Consider the following 16,876-nt stretch of genomic DNA (forward strand, 5'->3'; position numbering starts at 1 on the left):
CATCCATGTCCACTGGTTGACTGTTGGCTATCGTGGCTATCACTGTCTCACCAGCACGCTAACCTGGGCTAACAGGGTGACATTCACACTTTGCCCCTGATACAGACTAAAGAGTGGTTGCTAGTGTGGTCCCTTCTGTGTTCTCATCCCCGAATGCTGCGGCCTTAGTGCTGTGTCACCTGCATCTCTTCTAACCTTGTTCATACAGCTGATGCGAACAGCAGCTGATGCCCCTGCCATTATGAACTGGGATTTATTCTTCACAATGAAGAGAAATACCAAGGTTGTAGACTTGGACATGTTTAAGGACCACTGCGTTCTGTTCCTGAAGCACAGCAACCTCCTCTACGTTAACGTGATTGGTCTGGCTGATGACTCTGTCCGCTCTCTCAAGGTACATCTACTCCCAGCAACACACAGTGCAGCTTAACAGAGCATCAGAATTGGAATGCCATGTACTTTTCTTTAATTTAAGTGGATTTTAGCACACTGGCTTTTATCAGGTCTAGATTTATATTAGAATGTCTTGAGAGACCTTGTTTTAATGCAGTCTTATTAAAACAGTGAACCCCAGAAATAGAGTTGGGGTCATTATGTTTTTCTTTCCATATAACCGAGACCTCTGACAGCTGCTTGCCCAGGCCACAGCCCAGGACAGTAGCCACATCCCTGTATTTCCACCACATGCTTGTATCTGCATCTTCTCTCCTTGCCAGTTTTGTTCCCCATGCAGTATACACCTCCTCCCTTTCAGTGTATGATGTCAGTGGTCTCCATGCACAGAGGGATGATAATAGCATGTCTAACTAGCTAACACTGTCTACGGCTGCCAAGACAAGACCAAATGCCGTCAGAAATGAACCTGATGAATTAATGAATGGCAAACTTACTGTTTATGTTCAAAGTAGCATTAAGCAAATTAAAGTTACGAGCCCTAAAGAGAAGGCAGCCTTCATTCTGCCTGAGAGGGAAAGAATTACTGAGTGGATTGACCAGCAGGCAGCTTAAGTCCTTTTAAATAACACTCCAATATTGTCAGAATTCCTATTAAGATACAATCCTGCCAATTCCGTGCCTATTTATATTGAATTCCTATGTACAAAATATCATATACAACATTGTGGAATAGTAAAACAGGGGAATAAAATATCTGGCCTTAAAGAATTAAGTTTTTATGGTATTAGACAAAAAAGCATTCAGTATAAGTTAGTTTTAAATAAGTGGTTTCAAAGACAAAATGTAGAATTTAAAGGAAGGAATGAGTTTGTGGCTCAGAAAAACTTTTGTAGAATATAGAGGCAGACTACAGTGGATAGATAGGAATTTAATATGTCATATCCAAGAATGAGAAAGCCATTCAAACACAGCTCTAAGCTGAAGTCCATATATCTTCAGGGACCCAACTCTTAAATTTGTTTTGCTAAAGCAGAATACATTTCTGGAGGATGAAGTTATGACATGATGCTTTTTAACTGGTGTGAGCAGTCTGTATAAATTATAATGTCAGGAACAAGTTATTTTTAGTGGGCTGCAGAGATGGCTTAGCAGTTAAAAGCACTGACTGCTCTTCCAGAGGACCAGGGTTCAATTCCCAGCACCCATATGGCAGCTTACAACTGTCTGTAACTCCAATTTTAGGGGACCTGACACCCATTTAAAAAAAACAACTTATTTTTAGTTTGAAGTGTTGGAGCTATACTTCATGAGATTATTAGGTAACTATATTAGTAAAGACTGAAGCAAACGGATAGGAACCAGAGAGATAAATTCAAGATTGTTACAGTGGGAGCCTGTAACAATTAGAATTCTTGAGTTGCTCCCTAAAATCAAATTGCTAAGTTTAACATTGAATCTCTTAGATGTCTGTATAGGTGTCCTGAAATAAAAACAGTCATCATTTGAGGACGTTCCTCCTTATCTGTCTGCTGTGTTTGGAAAGCTGTTCGAGAGCATATTTCCTCATTGCAGTCTATAGAAGTAGGGATGGTAAATGCGGAATTTCTAGCAATGCATTTATTACAATTACATCGATCAAGAAAACTGGGAATACCATGTAGAGATTTTTCTGCTATAAATTAGATTTATTGGGGCTGGTATAGCCCAGGCTGGCCTTGAACTTCTGATCCTCTTGCCTCCACCTCCCATGTACACTTGTGGTTTTATGTGGTGCCGGGGTTTGAACCCAAGGCTTTGTGTGCTGAGCAAGCACTACCAGCCCCCAAGACTAGACTTCTAAGTAAATATGACCTTTTCTTCTTTTTAATAAGTATTCTTAGTTAAAGGTATCCCCCACATACGCACTTGCTGTCTTTAGTTTCTGCTTTATTGTTTATTCCATCACTCTCTGGCCTGTTCCAAACTGAAGGCTCCTGTTTTGCCCTGACTCTTGTTCTAGGTCCTCATCAAAGAGAATCAAATGCTTCAGTACATACCATGTGCTACTTAAAAGTAATTTTATAATTATGTGATGCTGGATAACACTGATAACTACCCATCGACCATGCTTTACATAAAAGACAAAACCTTTAGCGCCAGTGTGAGGAGTTAACAACATATGCCTAGGAGATACTTGACCGAAAGATCTTTCTTAACACGATCTCCAGCAATGGGAATGTTAAACTTTTCTTGTATTAATTTTTTATTATTGGTCATCATGTCATCAGTATTTTCTGATTTTTTTATTTGATTGTAATACCTGGAAAGTAAATTGAGGTTGTTACATTATAGCACTAGGGTGCAAAGCCAGGTCCTTGCGCATACTGGATAAACTCAGCCACCAAGCCTTATATCACCCTCACTGCCGAGCCTAGGAAATGTTTTGCTCTATGCTGTCACCAGCTTTCTTTGCCGGAGACTCTATTTCCAGGCCAAATTTCTTTCAGTACATTACAGCTTAGTAGGAAACATGGCTTACGATACCCTTGAGACAGCTAATATTTCTGCATCAGCTGGACAAATGCTTCAGAGTCCATGGTCTTGGAACAGTTCTTATGAGACTAAACATTGGTCCCTTGGTTTTAGAAAAACTCAGACTTTGATTTGTTGGTACCAGTTGTCCTAAAGCTGGAACAGTGTATTCCTAAGTCATAGTTAAGTTTTCCTGAAAGGCAAGTGGAGCTCTGCTGTAACTGTGGGTCCTTGTTAGTTTTCCGGGAAGTAGGCCCGGAAATGCGCCTGACCACTGTGCTCTCTGGCTGTGGTTTCTGCAGGTGAGACTCTGTCCTCCCAGTCCCCACAGCCCTTCCTCCCTTGTTCAGTAGTGCCCGCCAGGGATGTTGCTGTGCCAAGACCTCTGATTTTCTAAGGAATTTGTTCTTTCTGCAATTACCCAGAAAGAGAAAGGCACTTTGCTTTTCACGTTCTTACTCTTGGCCCCTTTCGACTCTGTCAGCCTGCTTACCAGGCTTGTTTAAAAGGTGTAAGTGGGATGTTAGTGGAAGGCTTGATGCTGGACCCTGCTGCTCTAAGAGAATAAATTTTGATTCCTTTCCTTTCTTCTTAAAGTTAAGAATCTTGAGCATAATAGCTCTGAGTCTCTTCGAGTCATTGTGCCTGGAAAGGTTTTGTTCTGCACAATGGTTAGCCTCGAAGCTAAAGTTAGAAACAAATTGGAAGTGCTTTAGTGCTGCTGAGCCCGTTTGTAGCCCTGGAATAATAACTCTCATCACTGGCTGTCCAGGCAGCAGGATAAGGACTGGTGGGAAAATCATTGCAAACATTCACGCGAGGTCTCTCATCTGTAAGAGCAGGACTGGAGGCTGTTGCTGGGGTAGGACGCTTATTTCATTTGCTCTTATTCTTAGCCCTTTGGTTCTTTTAGCACCCAAGTTTGTATCCCAAATAAACCTGATATGAAAAAGCAATTTCATTTAAATCTAGGATTATGATAAACTCATTTCCTACATTCTTTTCCTTTGTTGGTAATTTATATGTGAGTTTATTTGTTCCCTTAAAATCTGTTTTCATAATGAAGTAATTCATAAATGATGATTGTGTGGTGACAGAGAGGAGGTCTCCACGACGTGTCGTTTGGAGCAGACTCAGAAGCTTTCTTTTTAACTAGTGAAAATATTTTTTGTTCTTCAGCTCCCTCCGTGGGCCTGTGGATTCATAATGGAGACAAATTCTGACCCAAAGAACTGCCCCTTTCAGCTTTGCTCACCAATACGACCTCCAAAATATTACACATATAAATTTGCAGAAGGCAAATTGTTTGAGGAAACTGGACATGAAGATCCAATTACAAAGACTAGCCGTGTCTTACGCATGGAAGCCAAAAGCAAGGTAGGTGTGTGATCCCTGTTTTAAGCTCCAGATACCGCAAGTGCGCCGTGCCCGTGCCCGAGCCCTCGGCATGGGGGCCTCACCCTTCATTTCACTTGCTTATGTTTGAGTTAATAAAAAGAGTAAATAGTCAAAGTTGCTGTGCCCTGCTGGTGATAACTTTGAGAGTATAGCAAGTAGCTGGTTAGAGTAGACTCAGCTAGTACAGTCCCAGCCGTCATGAGGCTTCGCTGTAGCAGGGGCAGTACCAGAGGCCGAAGAAGTCTCCGTTATGATGCATTGACAGCTACAACAAAAGCATTGAATACACCGGAAGTGTGGTAAAGGGACTTCACCTAGTCTGGCGAGAGCCAAGTGGTCTTTTCTGAAGAAGTAACGCATATGTCTTAGTTAGGGCTTCTATTGCTGTGATAGAACACCGTGACCATGAACAAGTTAGAGAAGACAGGGTTTGTTTTTGCTAGAAAACCGATATTCTCTTCCTGGTACCCACATGTTGGCTCACAGTCATCTGTAACTCCAGTCCAAAGGAATGTGACACCTTTTGCCGGACTTCGTGAGCACTGCACACGTGATACACGCATACATGCAGACAAAACACCCACACATATAAAAATAAATAAACGTCTTTGATTAGATTAATAGTTATAGGCCTTTGAAGGATGCAGATAGCCATCAGTTGGCCTGAGCGAGAGCTGATGTACCAGTGTTGAGCATTTTGACATTTCCTGGGCTCAGTCAGCACGTTTGTAAATATTCAAAGATAAGAGTCATCAATATCTAGCCTTAGGCATAGGGAGTATGTTGTACTAAAATTTCCAACCTAAGTAGGCTGTTTGTCTTACCCACAAGACAGACGTTAATACTGGGCAATGATGAGTGCTTGTCAGAGTTATTTCCTGCTGGGAGAAGCTGTGCTGATGGCTAAGCCAACTCTGCTGCTCTCTGCTGGCTGATTATAGGCCAGTGGGTAGCTGAAGCCGGAGCTGTGTGCACAGGTGTCCCGGGCTCACAAAGCTGACGGCACACGGGGGAGGGCACATCATGACACTTCAGACTGGGGCGGGGCTCAGCGGTAGAGCCTTGTCCAGCAGGTGCATTGGTCACAAGCACGGAAAAAAGCAAGCAGCAAAGACGTTTCCTTACATGCTAGTAATTCTTCATTTCCAGGATGGAAAATTAGTGCCGATGACAATTTTCCACAAAATGGATTCTGAGGACTTGCAGAAGAAGCCTCTCTTGGTACATGTGTATGGAGCATACGGGATGGATCTGAAAATGAATTTCAGGCCTGAGAGGCGGGTCTTGGTGGATGATGGATGGATCTTAGCGTACTGCCATGTTAGGTGAGTCAGTACACTTCTCCTGGCAGATGAGCGCTAGGACACGGTGATGACAAGTACGACAATAATGTTAGGGGACCAGGCGCAGTGGCACATGCCGCTAACCCAAGCACTCGGGATGCAGAGGCAGGCGGACCTCTCTTGGAGACTATATAGGGAGACACTATCTAAAAAAGTCCAGAACACAAAAAACAAAAACCAATATATTAAGGGGCAAAAGCTTACTTTCTTGGTGTGGATTTTGGATTTTGTATCCCTAGGCCGAGTAGACCTTGATTCAGATAGCAGATTAGTTTGGTTCAAAAAACAAAGTTTTTCAGACCTTTGAGTAGATTCAGCCATGTTTGCACTTGATAGTTACATTATTATGTCCATGTATTCTCTTGAATTCAGGTTTCTGTCTCTTGGGTTTTTGAGACAGGCTCTGTCTTTGTAGCCACAAACTCAATAACCCTTCAAGCGCTGTGATTCAGGTTTGTCCGTCGATGCAGCCAATGTAGGTTGTTGTTTTGTTTTGTTTTTTTAACAGAGCCTCTTTAAGCTGAGCTTCCTTTTCTCGTCTGATTCCCGTTCCATTTTAGCTGTTCTCGGAACAGCATTATCATTTTATTTCTGCTTAAAATCTCCTCCACCGCCTATCTCCAGGACAAAGTCTGGATTTCTTAGTAAAATTCTCATGATCTGGCTTCTGTCTGTGAGGTAGCCCCTGGCTGTGTACCTTCAGGTGGCATGCTCTGCTCTGTCCTAGCAAGTCTGTGTTTTCACTGGGTCTCAGTTTCCCGTTCCTTCTCCTTCCAGGAACCCGCTTCCTTCACAGCTCAGTTCAGTATGTCATTTCCCATGCCTTTGTGCTCCTGACTCAGACGCCCCAACCTCTTTCCTCTGTTCAGGTAGAGCTTAAACACTTGTGCCACGCAGCAGCCAGCGTGCCTGGTAACCGTGGTCTGCTGTCCTCAGGCCCTCTGAGCTCCTCCGCAGGCAGTTCTGCTCGTGTGTATCTCGAAGGTCTGCCCTCAAACAGTCCATAGTCAGTAGGCAGTGGGTGCTCAAACATAGTTGTTGAGTCAGTTTTTGATTGACAGTTGCCAGCTCTTTGTTTCCTATAATGGAAACTGGTTTAGGCTTAGCAGGCCAGACAGTCGCTGTTGGATATTCCTTCATGGTGTTTTCTCCCAGCCTTTAAAAGCACAACAATCCTGAGCCTGTGATATAGTTGCTGACCTCCACTGTATCGCTTCTGTTTTTCTACTCCAGGGGTGGTGGAGAGCTGGGCCTCCAGTGGCATGCTGATGGCCGTCTAACTAAAAAACTCAATGGCCTTGCTGACCTAGAGGCTTGCATTAAGACGCTTCATAGTCAAGGCTTTTCTCAACCGAGCCTAACAACTCTGAGCGCTTTCAGTGCTGGAGGAGTGCTTGCGGGAGCACTGTGCAATGCTAAGCCAGAGCTGCTGCGAGCCGTGACTCTGGAGGTGAGTGCTCGCGGTTCTCAGCATGGGCAGCCGGGCCACTGGCTGTGAGTTCTAAGGCAGAGCAGAGCTGTTAAGTTTAAACAGAACTGTGTCTCTAGGAGAGCTTGTGACATTATCTTAACCCACTGTGTGTTCTTCCCTGACGATGATCTTTTTGGATCTTGCAGGATTTCCGTTGAGGGAGTAATGGCTCTTCCCACTGAGCCTTTTCCTTTTCTAATGGTCAGAACATTTAGAAAGCCAAAGTTATATATGGTTCCAGAAGTCTGGTGGGGTGCCCTTAATCTGGATGCAGTGTCTCCTCTGACTTGTCTGTGTGACAGTGTACTGTCCAGCCACATTTTATTCCTAGATTTCGAGACTATTTTTAGATAACCCATTATTTTGTTTCTTTCATTTCCTGGCTATGTAGCCGGTCAGTCTGGTCTCATGCTCATCGTCCTCCCCAGCCTCCTAAGCAGCAGGATTCTAAGTGTGTCCAGCACACCTGGCTTACACACCCCATTCTCGGTGCTCTTTTGGGTATAGTCCTGTACTTTGGTTGAACCATCAGTTGAGAAAATGGCCTTTAGTCTTTTCCTGTTCTCCAAACCATGAAGCATCAGGCGTCATGTTTGTCTTCTGCTTCCTCCATAGACATCTGGAGAATAATGTCTGCGCAGTTCAGAGTAATACTTTTCAGTGTGTGTGTGTGTGTGTGTGTGTGTGTGTGTGTGTGTGGTGTGTGTTTGTGTGTATGGTGTGTGTTTGTATGTATGGTGTGTGTGTTTGTGGAACAAGATGTAGTAAGTTAAATGAGTATTAAATAATTTGAACTGGAAATCTGTTTTGAAAAAGATATTCATTATAGAGGAAATAAACATAGCTACAAAGAATCATTTACAATATAAAATGCAGCTAACCTTGAATTTTAGAAATTAGAAATAACTAGAAATGCATATGTTAGGATATTTATTTCAGTTGCTTATTACAGTGAAGAATTGGGGACAGCCTAAATATTCAACACAAAGTGTTCATATGTGCATCAGTGTCATTGATTAAAAGCACCCAAGATTAGGGCTCACTGAAGCAGAAGGTTTGCTGGAGTGTTAGGTGAGAGTGGGCGTGTTCAGAGCCAGTGCTAGAGGCTGCAGACCAGGGAAAGGACTGACCCGGTGAAGCTGCCACTGCTGAGCACAAAGCACCTCACGCTGCTATTGCTGCTTCTGAAAACTGGACAGATGTCACACATTTCCTGGTAGATCCTCCATGATGGCCATTTGTGCAGTAGAGCTGGGCCCCTCCTACCGCGGCCGGCAGCTCTGTGTGCAGAAGTCATTCCGCTGGGCAGCTGGAAGGAATTACTGCTCCCCAGACTCCATGGATGGCACCAGGAGAGAAAGCTGGAAAGCATATACTCTAAAAAAAATAGAATTTTAGATGAAAAAAAGTAATTTTCCTTTAATTAAATGTGTTTGTTTATTTTTATTTTATATGTATGGGTGTTTTGCCTGCTTGTATGTCTGTGTATCACATGCACTCCTGGAACCCTCAGAGGCCAAGAAAGGGTTTTGGATCCCCAGAAACTGAGTTATGGACAGTTGTAAGCCACCATGTGGGTGCTGGGAATTGAATCCGGGTCCTCTAGAAGACCAGCCAGTGCTCTTAACTGCTGAGCCTTCTCTCTACCCCTTATAAATGTTCCAATAATAATTAAGGCCAGTAGACGTTTTTCATCTTCTCTTCCCGTGGCTATTTTCTGGATCCTATCTAAGCACGATTTAGGAGTTTTACTGTGGAGCAGAGTCTGTATGTATGCTCTTGGTGCTTTTCTCACTTTCAAACATTCTAGGCATCCTCGGAGAATAACAAAACCTGGTGTCAGAACTTTCTTAGTGTAGGGCTCAATACTCTTAACATATTTACTGTTTAATGCAGTCAGTCTCCAGATCTGAATTTTTATCTTTCAAAACAGAAACCCATTCCCTTGAATAGCTCTCCATCCCTCTCTCCTGGCCCCTGGAAACTCCCCTCTGCCCTCCGCCTGCACCGTCACCTCGATTTACTCTTTGATAACGCTTGTCTCGCTTAGCTGACCCGACATTGTGTTGCAAGAGGTTCCAGACTCTAGCCCGCATGCTTGCACCACGGTTTGCTTAAAACTGGCCTAGTTGCACTATAAGACCTTGTCTCCCTCTTTTGAGTATATATCTGGGAAGGCGTGGCCAGGTCAAAAGGTAAATGTCACTTTCATTCTTTTAGTAACTAGCATGGTTTTTGCCACAGTGACCACAACCGTTTACACTCTAACCCACAGTGTGAAGATGGCACAGTTTCTGGGCGTCATCGCCAGCTTGAAATGTTCTGATTACTCTGGGATTGTTTTTAATATAGTAGCCATCCTAATGAGTGCAGAGCTGTATGTGTTACTTTTGTGTGAGTGAAAATAGAAAAGACACCAAGCTAAAAACAAAACTTGTGAAATTGGGATGTACATTCTTTCTCGTTCTATAAATGTCTCTTACGGAGTGTGAGTGCTCTCCAGGCAGCTGGGAGTTACCAGCCCTAGTTCAGGCTGAGCTGCGTTCTTCACTCCTCCGTATGTGTCTCTGCGGTCGACTGTTGTGAGGTTCGTTTTTAGCAACCCTTGAGCCAGTATATGTTTGGCTTGTTTTTCTTTGACTAGGCACCTTTCTTGGATGTCCTCAACACCATGATGGACACCACACTTCCTCTGACACTCGAAGAGCTCGAGGAATGGGGGAATCCTTCATCCGATGAAAAGCACAAGAACTACATAAAACGTTACTGCCCCTGTCAAAACATCAAGCCTCAGGTAGGGAGCCGCAGGTGCGACCCACTGTCCTGAAGCAGTCAGTAGAGAAGACAGTTGAAAGGCACTCACTGAGCTGAGGCGAGAGTTCAGAGAGCTCACTCTGCTTCACCATGTAAACATCCTTTGGTGTCATGTCTGCCCATATTCCCAGTTTGCCTCAGCTTAACACCTCAGGGGAATGGTGTTCTCATCCCCTGACCCAGTCTAACTCAATTAGATGAAGTCACCATCTCTCTGGACAGGAATCAGGTAGCCTCACACACAGGACTGAGGCTTACCCAGAGTTTCAGATGAGGAAACCCTCCTAGCACGCGGGGCCAAGCGAGAGGTCATTCCTTTTCTGAACTACAGGTTGAAAGGACGGCGGGGTAACGTAAACTATGAATCTGTTCTCTTTCAGCATTACCCCTCAGTTCATATCACAGCTTATGAGCACGATGAGCGAGTACCTCTGAAAGGAATTGTGGACTACACTGAGAAACTCAAGGAAGCCATTGCGGAGCACGCCAAGGAAGCAGGTGAAGGTAGGAGGCCGCCTAACCAGGGAAGCTGGCTGACAGGACCACCCTCAACCAGCAGCAGCCCTCATGCACCGACCTGACTATCTGCTGACCCCTCAGCTGACGTCCATGTAGCTGTGACCACCTCAGCACTTCAGGGATAATGTTAAAATATAGCAGGCAGGACTCAAAGCTAAAAGTAAATGTCCAGTGTAACTTGGAGATCTACACACCCTGCTTTAAGATCTTTCATTTTCATTAGAAAGAATTCTTCTGGGACTGGAGAAATAGCTCAGTGGTTAAGAACACTCTGTCTACTCTTCTAGGGGACCCAGGTTCAATTCCCAGCACCCACATGGTAGCTCACAACTGTCTGTAACTCCTTTTCTGCTCCAGCAGATCCTGCACACCTATGGGCACATGAGCTCACACAACCACATACAAAGAAAAATGAAAGACAAAAGAGTCATTAAAAATAACTCTTCTTTTTGCCTTAAAACTGCATGTTAACATGTTCTGGGTTTGGAATTGGGAGGGACCCGCCTATAAGTCAGAATCTCCCTGTCCCCTTCTCCAGTTCTCACTGTGCATAGCTATAGCTGCGTCTCCCAGGTTCCACAGACCAATGACACCCCCCCAGATCACAGCCACTGACCCCCCCCCTCAGGTCACAGCCACTGACACCCCCTCCTAGGTCACAGCCACTGACACCCCCTCCTAGGTCACAGCCACTGACACCCCCTCCTAGGTCACAGCCACTGACACCCCCTCCTAGGTCACAGCCACTGACACCCCCCGCTAGGTCACAGCCACTGACACTCCCCCTAGGTCACAGCCACTGACACCCCCTCCTAGGTCACAACCACTGACACCCCCCCCAGGTCACAGGTCACAGCCACTGACACTCCCCCTAGGTCACAGCCACTGACACCCCCTCAGGTCACAGCCACTGACACCCCCTCCTAGGTCACAGCCACTGACACCCCCTCCTAGGTCACAGCCACTGACACCCCCCGCTAGGTCACAGCCACTGACACTCCCCCTAGGTCACAGCCACTGACACCCCCTCCTAGGTCACAACCACTGACACCCCCCCCAGGTCACAGGTCACAGCCACTGACACTCCCCCTAGGTCACAGCCACTGACACCCCCCCCCCAGGTCACAGGTCAGAGCCACTGCCCCACCCCAGGTCACAGGTCACAGCCACTGACACCCCCTCCTAGGTCACAGCCACTGACACCCCCCCCAGGTCACAGCTACTGACACCCCCTCCTAGGTCACAGCCACTGACACCCCCCGCTAGGTCACAGCCACTGACACCCCCTCCTAGGTTACAGTCACTGACACTCCCCCCTCGTAGGTCACAGCCACTGACCACCCCCCCCCCCAGGTCACAGGTCACAGCCACTGACCCCCCCCAGGTCACAGGTCAGAGCCTTCTCTCTGTATGCCAGTCCAGGCACCCAGCTTCCTTGCCCATGAAGTGCCCTGCTGCCCCTGGTGTAGAAATTGGCTTCTGCCCTTTGCTACCCTGTCTTTGGTGGTGGTATGGTGGCTTTGTTCTTTGTCTCTGCCATTTGAGTGAAATACTCAAAAGAAGATGGCAAGATGGGACTCAGTTTTCTGACAATATGATTGCTTTTGTGTTAATTCTTTCAGGCTATCAGCCGCCCAACATTGTTTTAGATGTTCAGCCTGGAGGGAACCATGTGATTGAAGATTCTCACAAAAAGGTATGCCTTCCATTCCTGGGCACTGACAGTCCTCAGTTGTAGGTGTATTGCATTCACGCTCAGAGGTCAAGGTGTAGTTAGTGGCAGAGCTACGGCACTAATGTCAACCCAGGAGCATGGAATAGCAGGAGGGGCCTGCTCAAGGGCTCTTTGATACCTGTAAGGAAGCTCTGCTAAGGGATGACTAACTGGGTCCTGTGGTAAGGAAGGGTTTGCTCTGTCCCAGAGCAAAGACTCCAGGCTTAGGTTAGCCTGGATAAAGACAGACTATGGAACCCTGGAATTCCAACACCCTAGCCTTGTCTAATCTTGATGCATTTCTTTTAGATTACAGCCCAAATGAAATTCCTGTACGAGGAACTTGGACTTGACAGCACCAATGCTTTCGAGGATCTTAAAAAATACCTAAAATTCTGAAATGCTGCTTTTAACTGGGAAGTGGAAACACACAGAAATAACAGTCTGATTTCCAGCTGGCTTAGCAAAAGTGAATTTTTTTTAAGTTATTGCATAATTTTTTTAAAAAGTAGTTCTTCGTGTAAATTTTGCTTAATGTACTACTCACTTGTATGTTCACACCAGCACATACATCCCAGCCTGGGAAAGTGTTCTTGGTCGTGCTCTTTAGTAGGGTGTAGAAGGAGCCAGAAGGACTGGGCAGAACGCCAGGCCTCCCTTTCAATCAGAACAGCTCAGTGCCTATTAATAGAATTTTCTTTGACCAGTTTACAAGTCGGAGTTCTTCTCTTTGCTGGTTAATATTTCTAGACACTGTCAGTGAGTCAGCTTGCAGTTCCCACAGCCCCACTTTAAACAACAGCATTCTTCATAGTTAAATGCTTTAGAATTTTGGAATAATCTTTTAAACACTTTATTGTTCTTTCAAACATTCAAGAATCTCCCTAAAACAATTGCACTCGTACTACAGAAATTTAGGAGTTGCCGGCCATTGCTGCAGCTTCATCAGCAGCATGCTGTACATAATGCTAAGACATGCTGGGCACAGAGCCGCCATCTAAGTGGAGACTCCTAACAGAGGCTGTGCAGAATGTCCAAAACACTGGAGTAGCACGCGCGATTAGAAACAAAGCATCTGTCTCTGAAAGCTTCCTGGTGGTGGAGGAGAGTCTTCATGCTGTACTCCAAGATGAGTCCTTCTCCCTTCTCCAGAGAGATGGCACGTGTGTCAACGTCACTGCCTTTGGAGGATGAATTGGTACTTAATTTTATTCTCAATTTCATAGGAAGATCTGAAATGACTTCCTGTAGATTTAACAGAGTAGATGATTCTCCAAAATTCAGAACCACAATGAAGACTTTATCTATGCCATCGAGTTCTCTTGTGTACACAACAGAGTGGCTGTCATCCTTCAAAAGGCAAAACCAGCCCCTGCTGAGAACCAGCTCTGCAGTGCGCAGTAGGCTTAAATCCTGATACATCTTCAACACTGAACTCGACTGGGTCTTTTGGACCTATTTTTTAAAAAGAATATTCATATAAATATTCATGTTTTAGTCTAAGAATTATTCCTCTCCCCCACAAAGAAAAACTTGCTTTCATTTGCCCTTTAAAATAACTGCCCAAATACGTAAAATAACCGCCAAGCTATAAAGCATTTCTAAGTAGCTACCCTAGGTCGTAGGAATTACAAAGCCGTGTTTCTGCTTGTCTGGAGCGATCTCAGTGTGCAAGCGCTCACACATCTCAGAGCTGCTGCAGAGCCGAGTGACTCCACTTTAGGACACCGGACTTGCTGCAGTGAGGTCACTGTGTCGGAGCTGCCAGATGATGCCTGGAAGCAGAACGCATCCAGTGGGCTTGGACTTAGCTGTTCTCACCTGTGGCTAATGTGGTCCAGCAGACATGGACTCCTAGACTGCTGGGGATGGGAAGAATGCTGCAGAACTCTGTGGAGCCTAAGATGCGAGAAGTCTGCGTTTGCTTTCTTGTTGCCTCATCCCACGCCGGGCCATCAAAGGCAGTTTTGTTTTTCAAAGGTTTGGATTTATTTTACAGCTACACAAAACACACCTAATTCAATGCTATGCTTTCCTATTTTTTTCCCTCATAAGCATTTTTCTGTTCCACCATCTCCACAGATGTCACTGTAACGGCAGGTACTATTCTGCTGAATGTGTTTACCATCCTTCCATTCCCTTCCCTTTTAGACAGTTGTACTTGTTGTGTGTTCTTATATTTTCAATCCCCCCTCCCATGTTTTATATTATTTAAGATAGATTATCAGACAGATAATTACTGTGGCAGAGAATATGGACATTCAATGCATAATGCCAAATTATTCAGAGCTGTTGCCAAATCAACAATAATGTTCATTCATTACAATCTTGCCAGCCACGTTTCCTGGGGCAGTGGTTGTTGTTATCGTTGTTTTCCGATAGATGCTTAATAATGTATTTAATGAATATCTGATGGATATTTGAAAATGTTCGTTCTGTTTATCAGCTGTGTTACTTGTTCTCAGTAGCTTTAGATAGTGCATGAGAAGCAGAGTTTAGTGCCACTCACGAGTGAGAGGTGCCCAGTGAGCTGTTTTTTTTTTTTTCATCTGCTTTCATTTGAACTCTTTCCTGTAATCGTGGGCTTGTCTGTTTCCCCTTATACCTCTCAAAGTACTTGTTTGATATATTTGAGGCTCCTGTTAACATGCATAAAGATTTGTAGGTTTTAGTGGACTTTTCACTGTCTGAAAACTGCATTTCTCTCATATAATGCTTTTCATATTGAATTCTATTTTGTCTGCTATTAAATATTTCCAAGCCTGCCTTTTGTAAGTCATTTTTTGTCTAGGAGATGATTTCATGTAGTATAAATTTGAGTTGCAAGAATATATATAAGGCAAAGGTTTCTTCAACCACCCCCAGTTTCCTTCCAGAGGCAGGCAGGATGTGGTGACTCCTTGCATTCCTTCCTTTTTAGGGATCATGAAATGATAAGCCTGCGCCTCCTCAAGCATATGTAGATGTGTTCACACAGATAGTGACACCGTCCTGTGCTGTATTCTAACGTGTTAAACGTGTTCTCTCTCTAGTGCAGCTAGTCTTTGTCTTAAGAGCTACATCTTAGTCCCATGATCTAATCAACTGGCTTTCTGTTGAATGGGCATGTCGTTTCTAACGCCTCTGCTCTTGCAAACAGTGCTGCAAACAAAACCCTTGCATATTTATGATTTGCACATACATGAATATTCATAGATATGGTTATCTAAGAGTAAAGCTCCTAGGTCAGAAAGTGTAAACATTCTTTTGATAGATAAATTGCAAGCTTCCTTTCCATTAGAATTGCCTGCAGTATTGTTAATTATTTGTATCATTTTAGCTGTGTCTCCTATCTGGACTTTTGTTTTACCTAATCTGAATATTTTTGGTGTTTTTTTTTTTAACATGAATTCAACCCATTCATATATGGAACTACCTTTTCAACATCCTCCTGAAACCTCATTTTATCTTTTATCATAATTACATTATTCTTTTGTTTAGGGATTTCTATTAGATCGATTGGTATGCAGTCCCCACCCCTGGTGTTTCAGCAAGCACACATTATTGTCTCACTTCTAATCCCTTCAAACCTTGTGACCGTTTAAAACTAAGTTCCAGCCGGGTGGTGGTGGTGGCGGCGGCGCACGCCTTTAATCCCAGCACTCGGGAGGCAGAGGCAGGCGGATCTCTGTGAGTTCGAGACCAGCCTGGTCTACAAGAGCTAGTTCCAGGACAGGAACCAAAAAAGCCACGGAGAAACCCTGTCTCGAAAAAATTCAAAAAAAAAAACCAAAAAACAAAAAAACTAAGTTCCAGAGAAAGGGCAGTTAGGTTTGCTGTAAACACTGTAGAATTTTCATCATGGCTGGGAACTCTTAGAGATAGGAATTTCTGTGAAGACTCTTCATAGGGGGCACTGTGTACCAAGTCATAGTTCACCAAAAAAAAAAACATAATTTCCAAACTCCTTACTAATTGAAAATTCCAAGATAGTCTGTGATTGATTTCAAGAGTGTTAGTTAAGGTTTTACACATGCCTGGGATGTTGGTAATCCATGTGGAAACGCATTCCTTATTTCTAGAACCAACACAACATCTTCATCGATACTTACTTCCACGTTCACAGCGTGGTAATCAGAGTTTGTGGGTAGCCAGGTGTGATTGCCTTCAGAAAACCCAGCATTTGAGCTATTGTCCCATTGCATCGGTGACTTTGACAGAAGGGTATTCTGTGTCAAAAATAAAGGCCAAAAAGAGAAAGCAGTGATTAGGTTATTACAAGAAATCCATCTGGACCCTTTCTGACCTCCTCCAATTACCCCTTCAGTTCCGAGCTGATGTCGGTGCTCCTGGCCTTCACAACGAGAAAGCCGTAACATACACTGTCGATTTCATGTTTTCAGTTTGAAAATAGCGAATAATCTCAGTTGGAAATATGCTTTTCCTAACTGAACTTTCACGTATCTAGAATCTGCTGCTTTTGCTATTTTTTTTTTAAGAAAATCAAAGGATTTCAGAATATTCCACTAGCAGCTCATGACACCCACCCTGCTGTAAACTGGCGGCAGTTGAGAACACCGCCAGACTCTGCTTGTCCTGACTTCTGCATGCTCCTGTGCCCACCCTGGTCGTTGCATGTGAGCGCCCGCACACAGCGAGTCGCTGGGAGGGAAAGTTTAAATTAACCAACTAGTAAGGAAACTGCCTCTCACACAGGTGAAATCCAGTTGC

At 44.4% G+C, this 16,876-nt stretch overlaps 2 protein-coding genes across 6 annotated transcripts in view; one reads left to right on the top strand and one right to left on the bottom strand.

Annotated features, from left to right (window-relative positions):
* Prepl (prolyl endopeptidase like) overlaps nucleotides 1-14,931 on the top strand; it is a 31,626-nt gene extending 16,695 nt beyond the window's left edge. For all 5 annotated transcript variants that reach the window (XM_057766842.1, XM_057766850.1, XM_057766854.1 and 2 more), the window contains 8 exons: nucleotides 209-394; nucleotides 4,087-4,284; nucleotides 5,455-5,630; nucleotides 6,882-7,098; nucleotides 9,764-9,913; nucleotides 10,314-10,437; nucleotides 12,075-12,148; nucleotides 12,476-14,931. In XM_057766842.1, coding sequence (XP_057622825.1) covers nucleotides 209-394; nucleotides 4,087-4,284; nucleotides 5,455-5,630; nucleotides 6,882-7,098; nucleotides 9,764-9,913; nucleotides 10,314-10,437; nucleotides 12,075-12,148; nucleotides 12,476-12,565 — 1,215 coding nt within the window. In that variant the 3' untranslated portion in view covers nucleotides 12,566-14,931. The remainder of the gene's footprint in view (nucleotides 1-208; nucleotides 395-4,086; nucleotides 4,285-5,454; nucleotides 5,631-6,881; nucleotides 7,099-9,763; nucleotides 9,914-10,313; nucleotides 10,438-12,074; nucleotides 12,149-12,475) is intronic.
* The window catches only part of Slc3a1 (solute carrier family 3 member 1), a 35,302-nt gene continuing 31,581 nt past the window's right edge, over nucleotides 13,156-16,876 (bottom strand). The window contains exons 9-10 of the mRNA XM_057766877.1: nucleotides 16,258-16,374; nucleotides 13,156-13,621 (exon numbers count right to left, since the gene is read on the bottom strand). Of these exons, the coding sequence (XP_057622860.1) occupies nucleotides 13,178-13,621; nucleotides 16,258-16,374 (561 nt within the window). The 3' untranslated portion in view covers nucleotides 13,156-13,177. The remainder of the gene's footprint in view (nucleotides 13,622-16,257; nucleotides 16,375-16,876) is intronic.

This window comes from Chionomys nivalis, chromosome 1, assembly GCF_950005125.1.
Source record: "Chionomys nivalis chromosome 1, mChiNiv1.1, whole genome shotgun sequence".
Classification (NCBI taxonomy): domain Eukaryota; kingdom Metazoa; phylum Chordata; class Mammalia; order Rodentia; family Cricetidae; genus Chionomys; species Chionomys nivalis.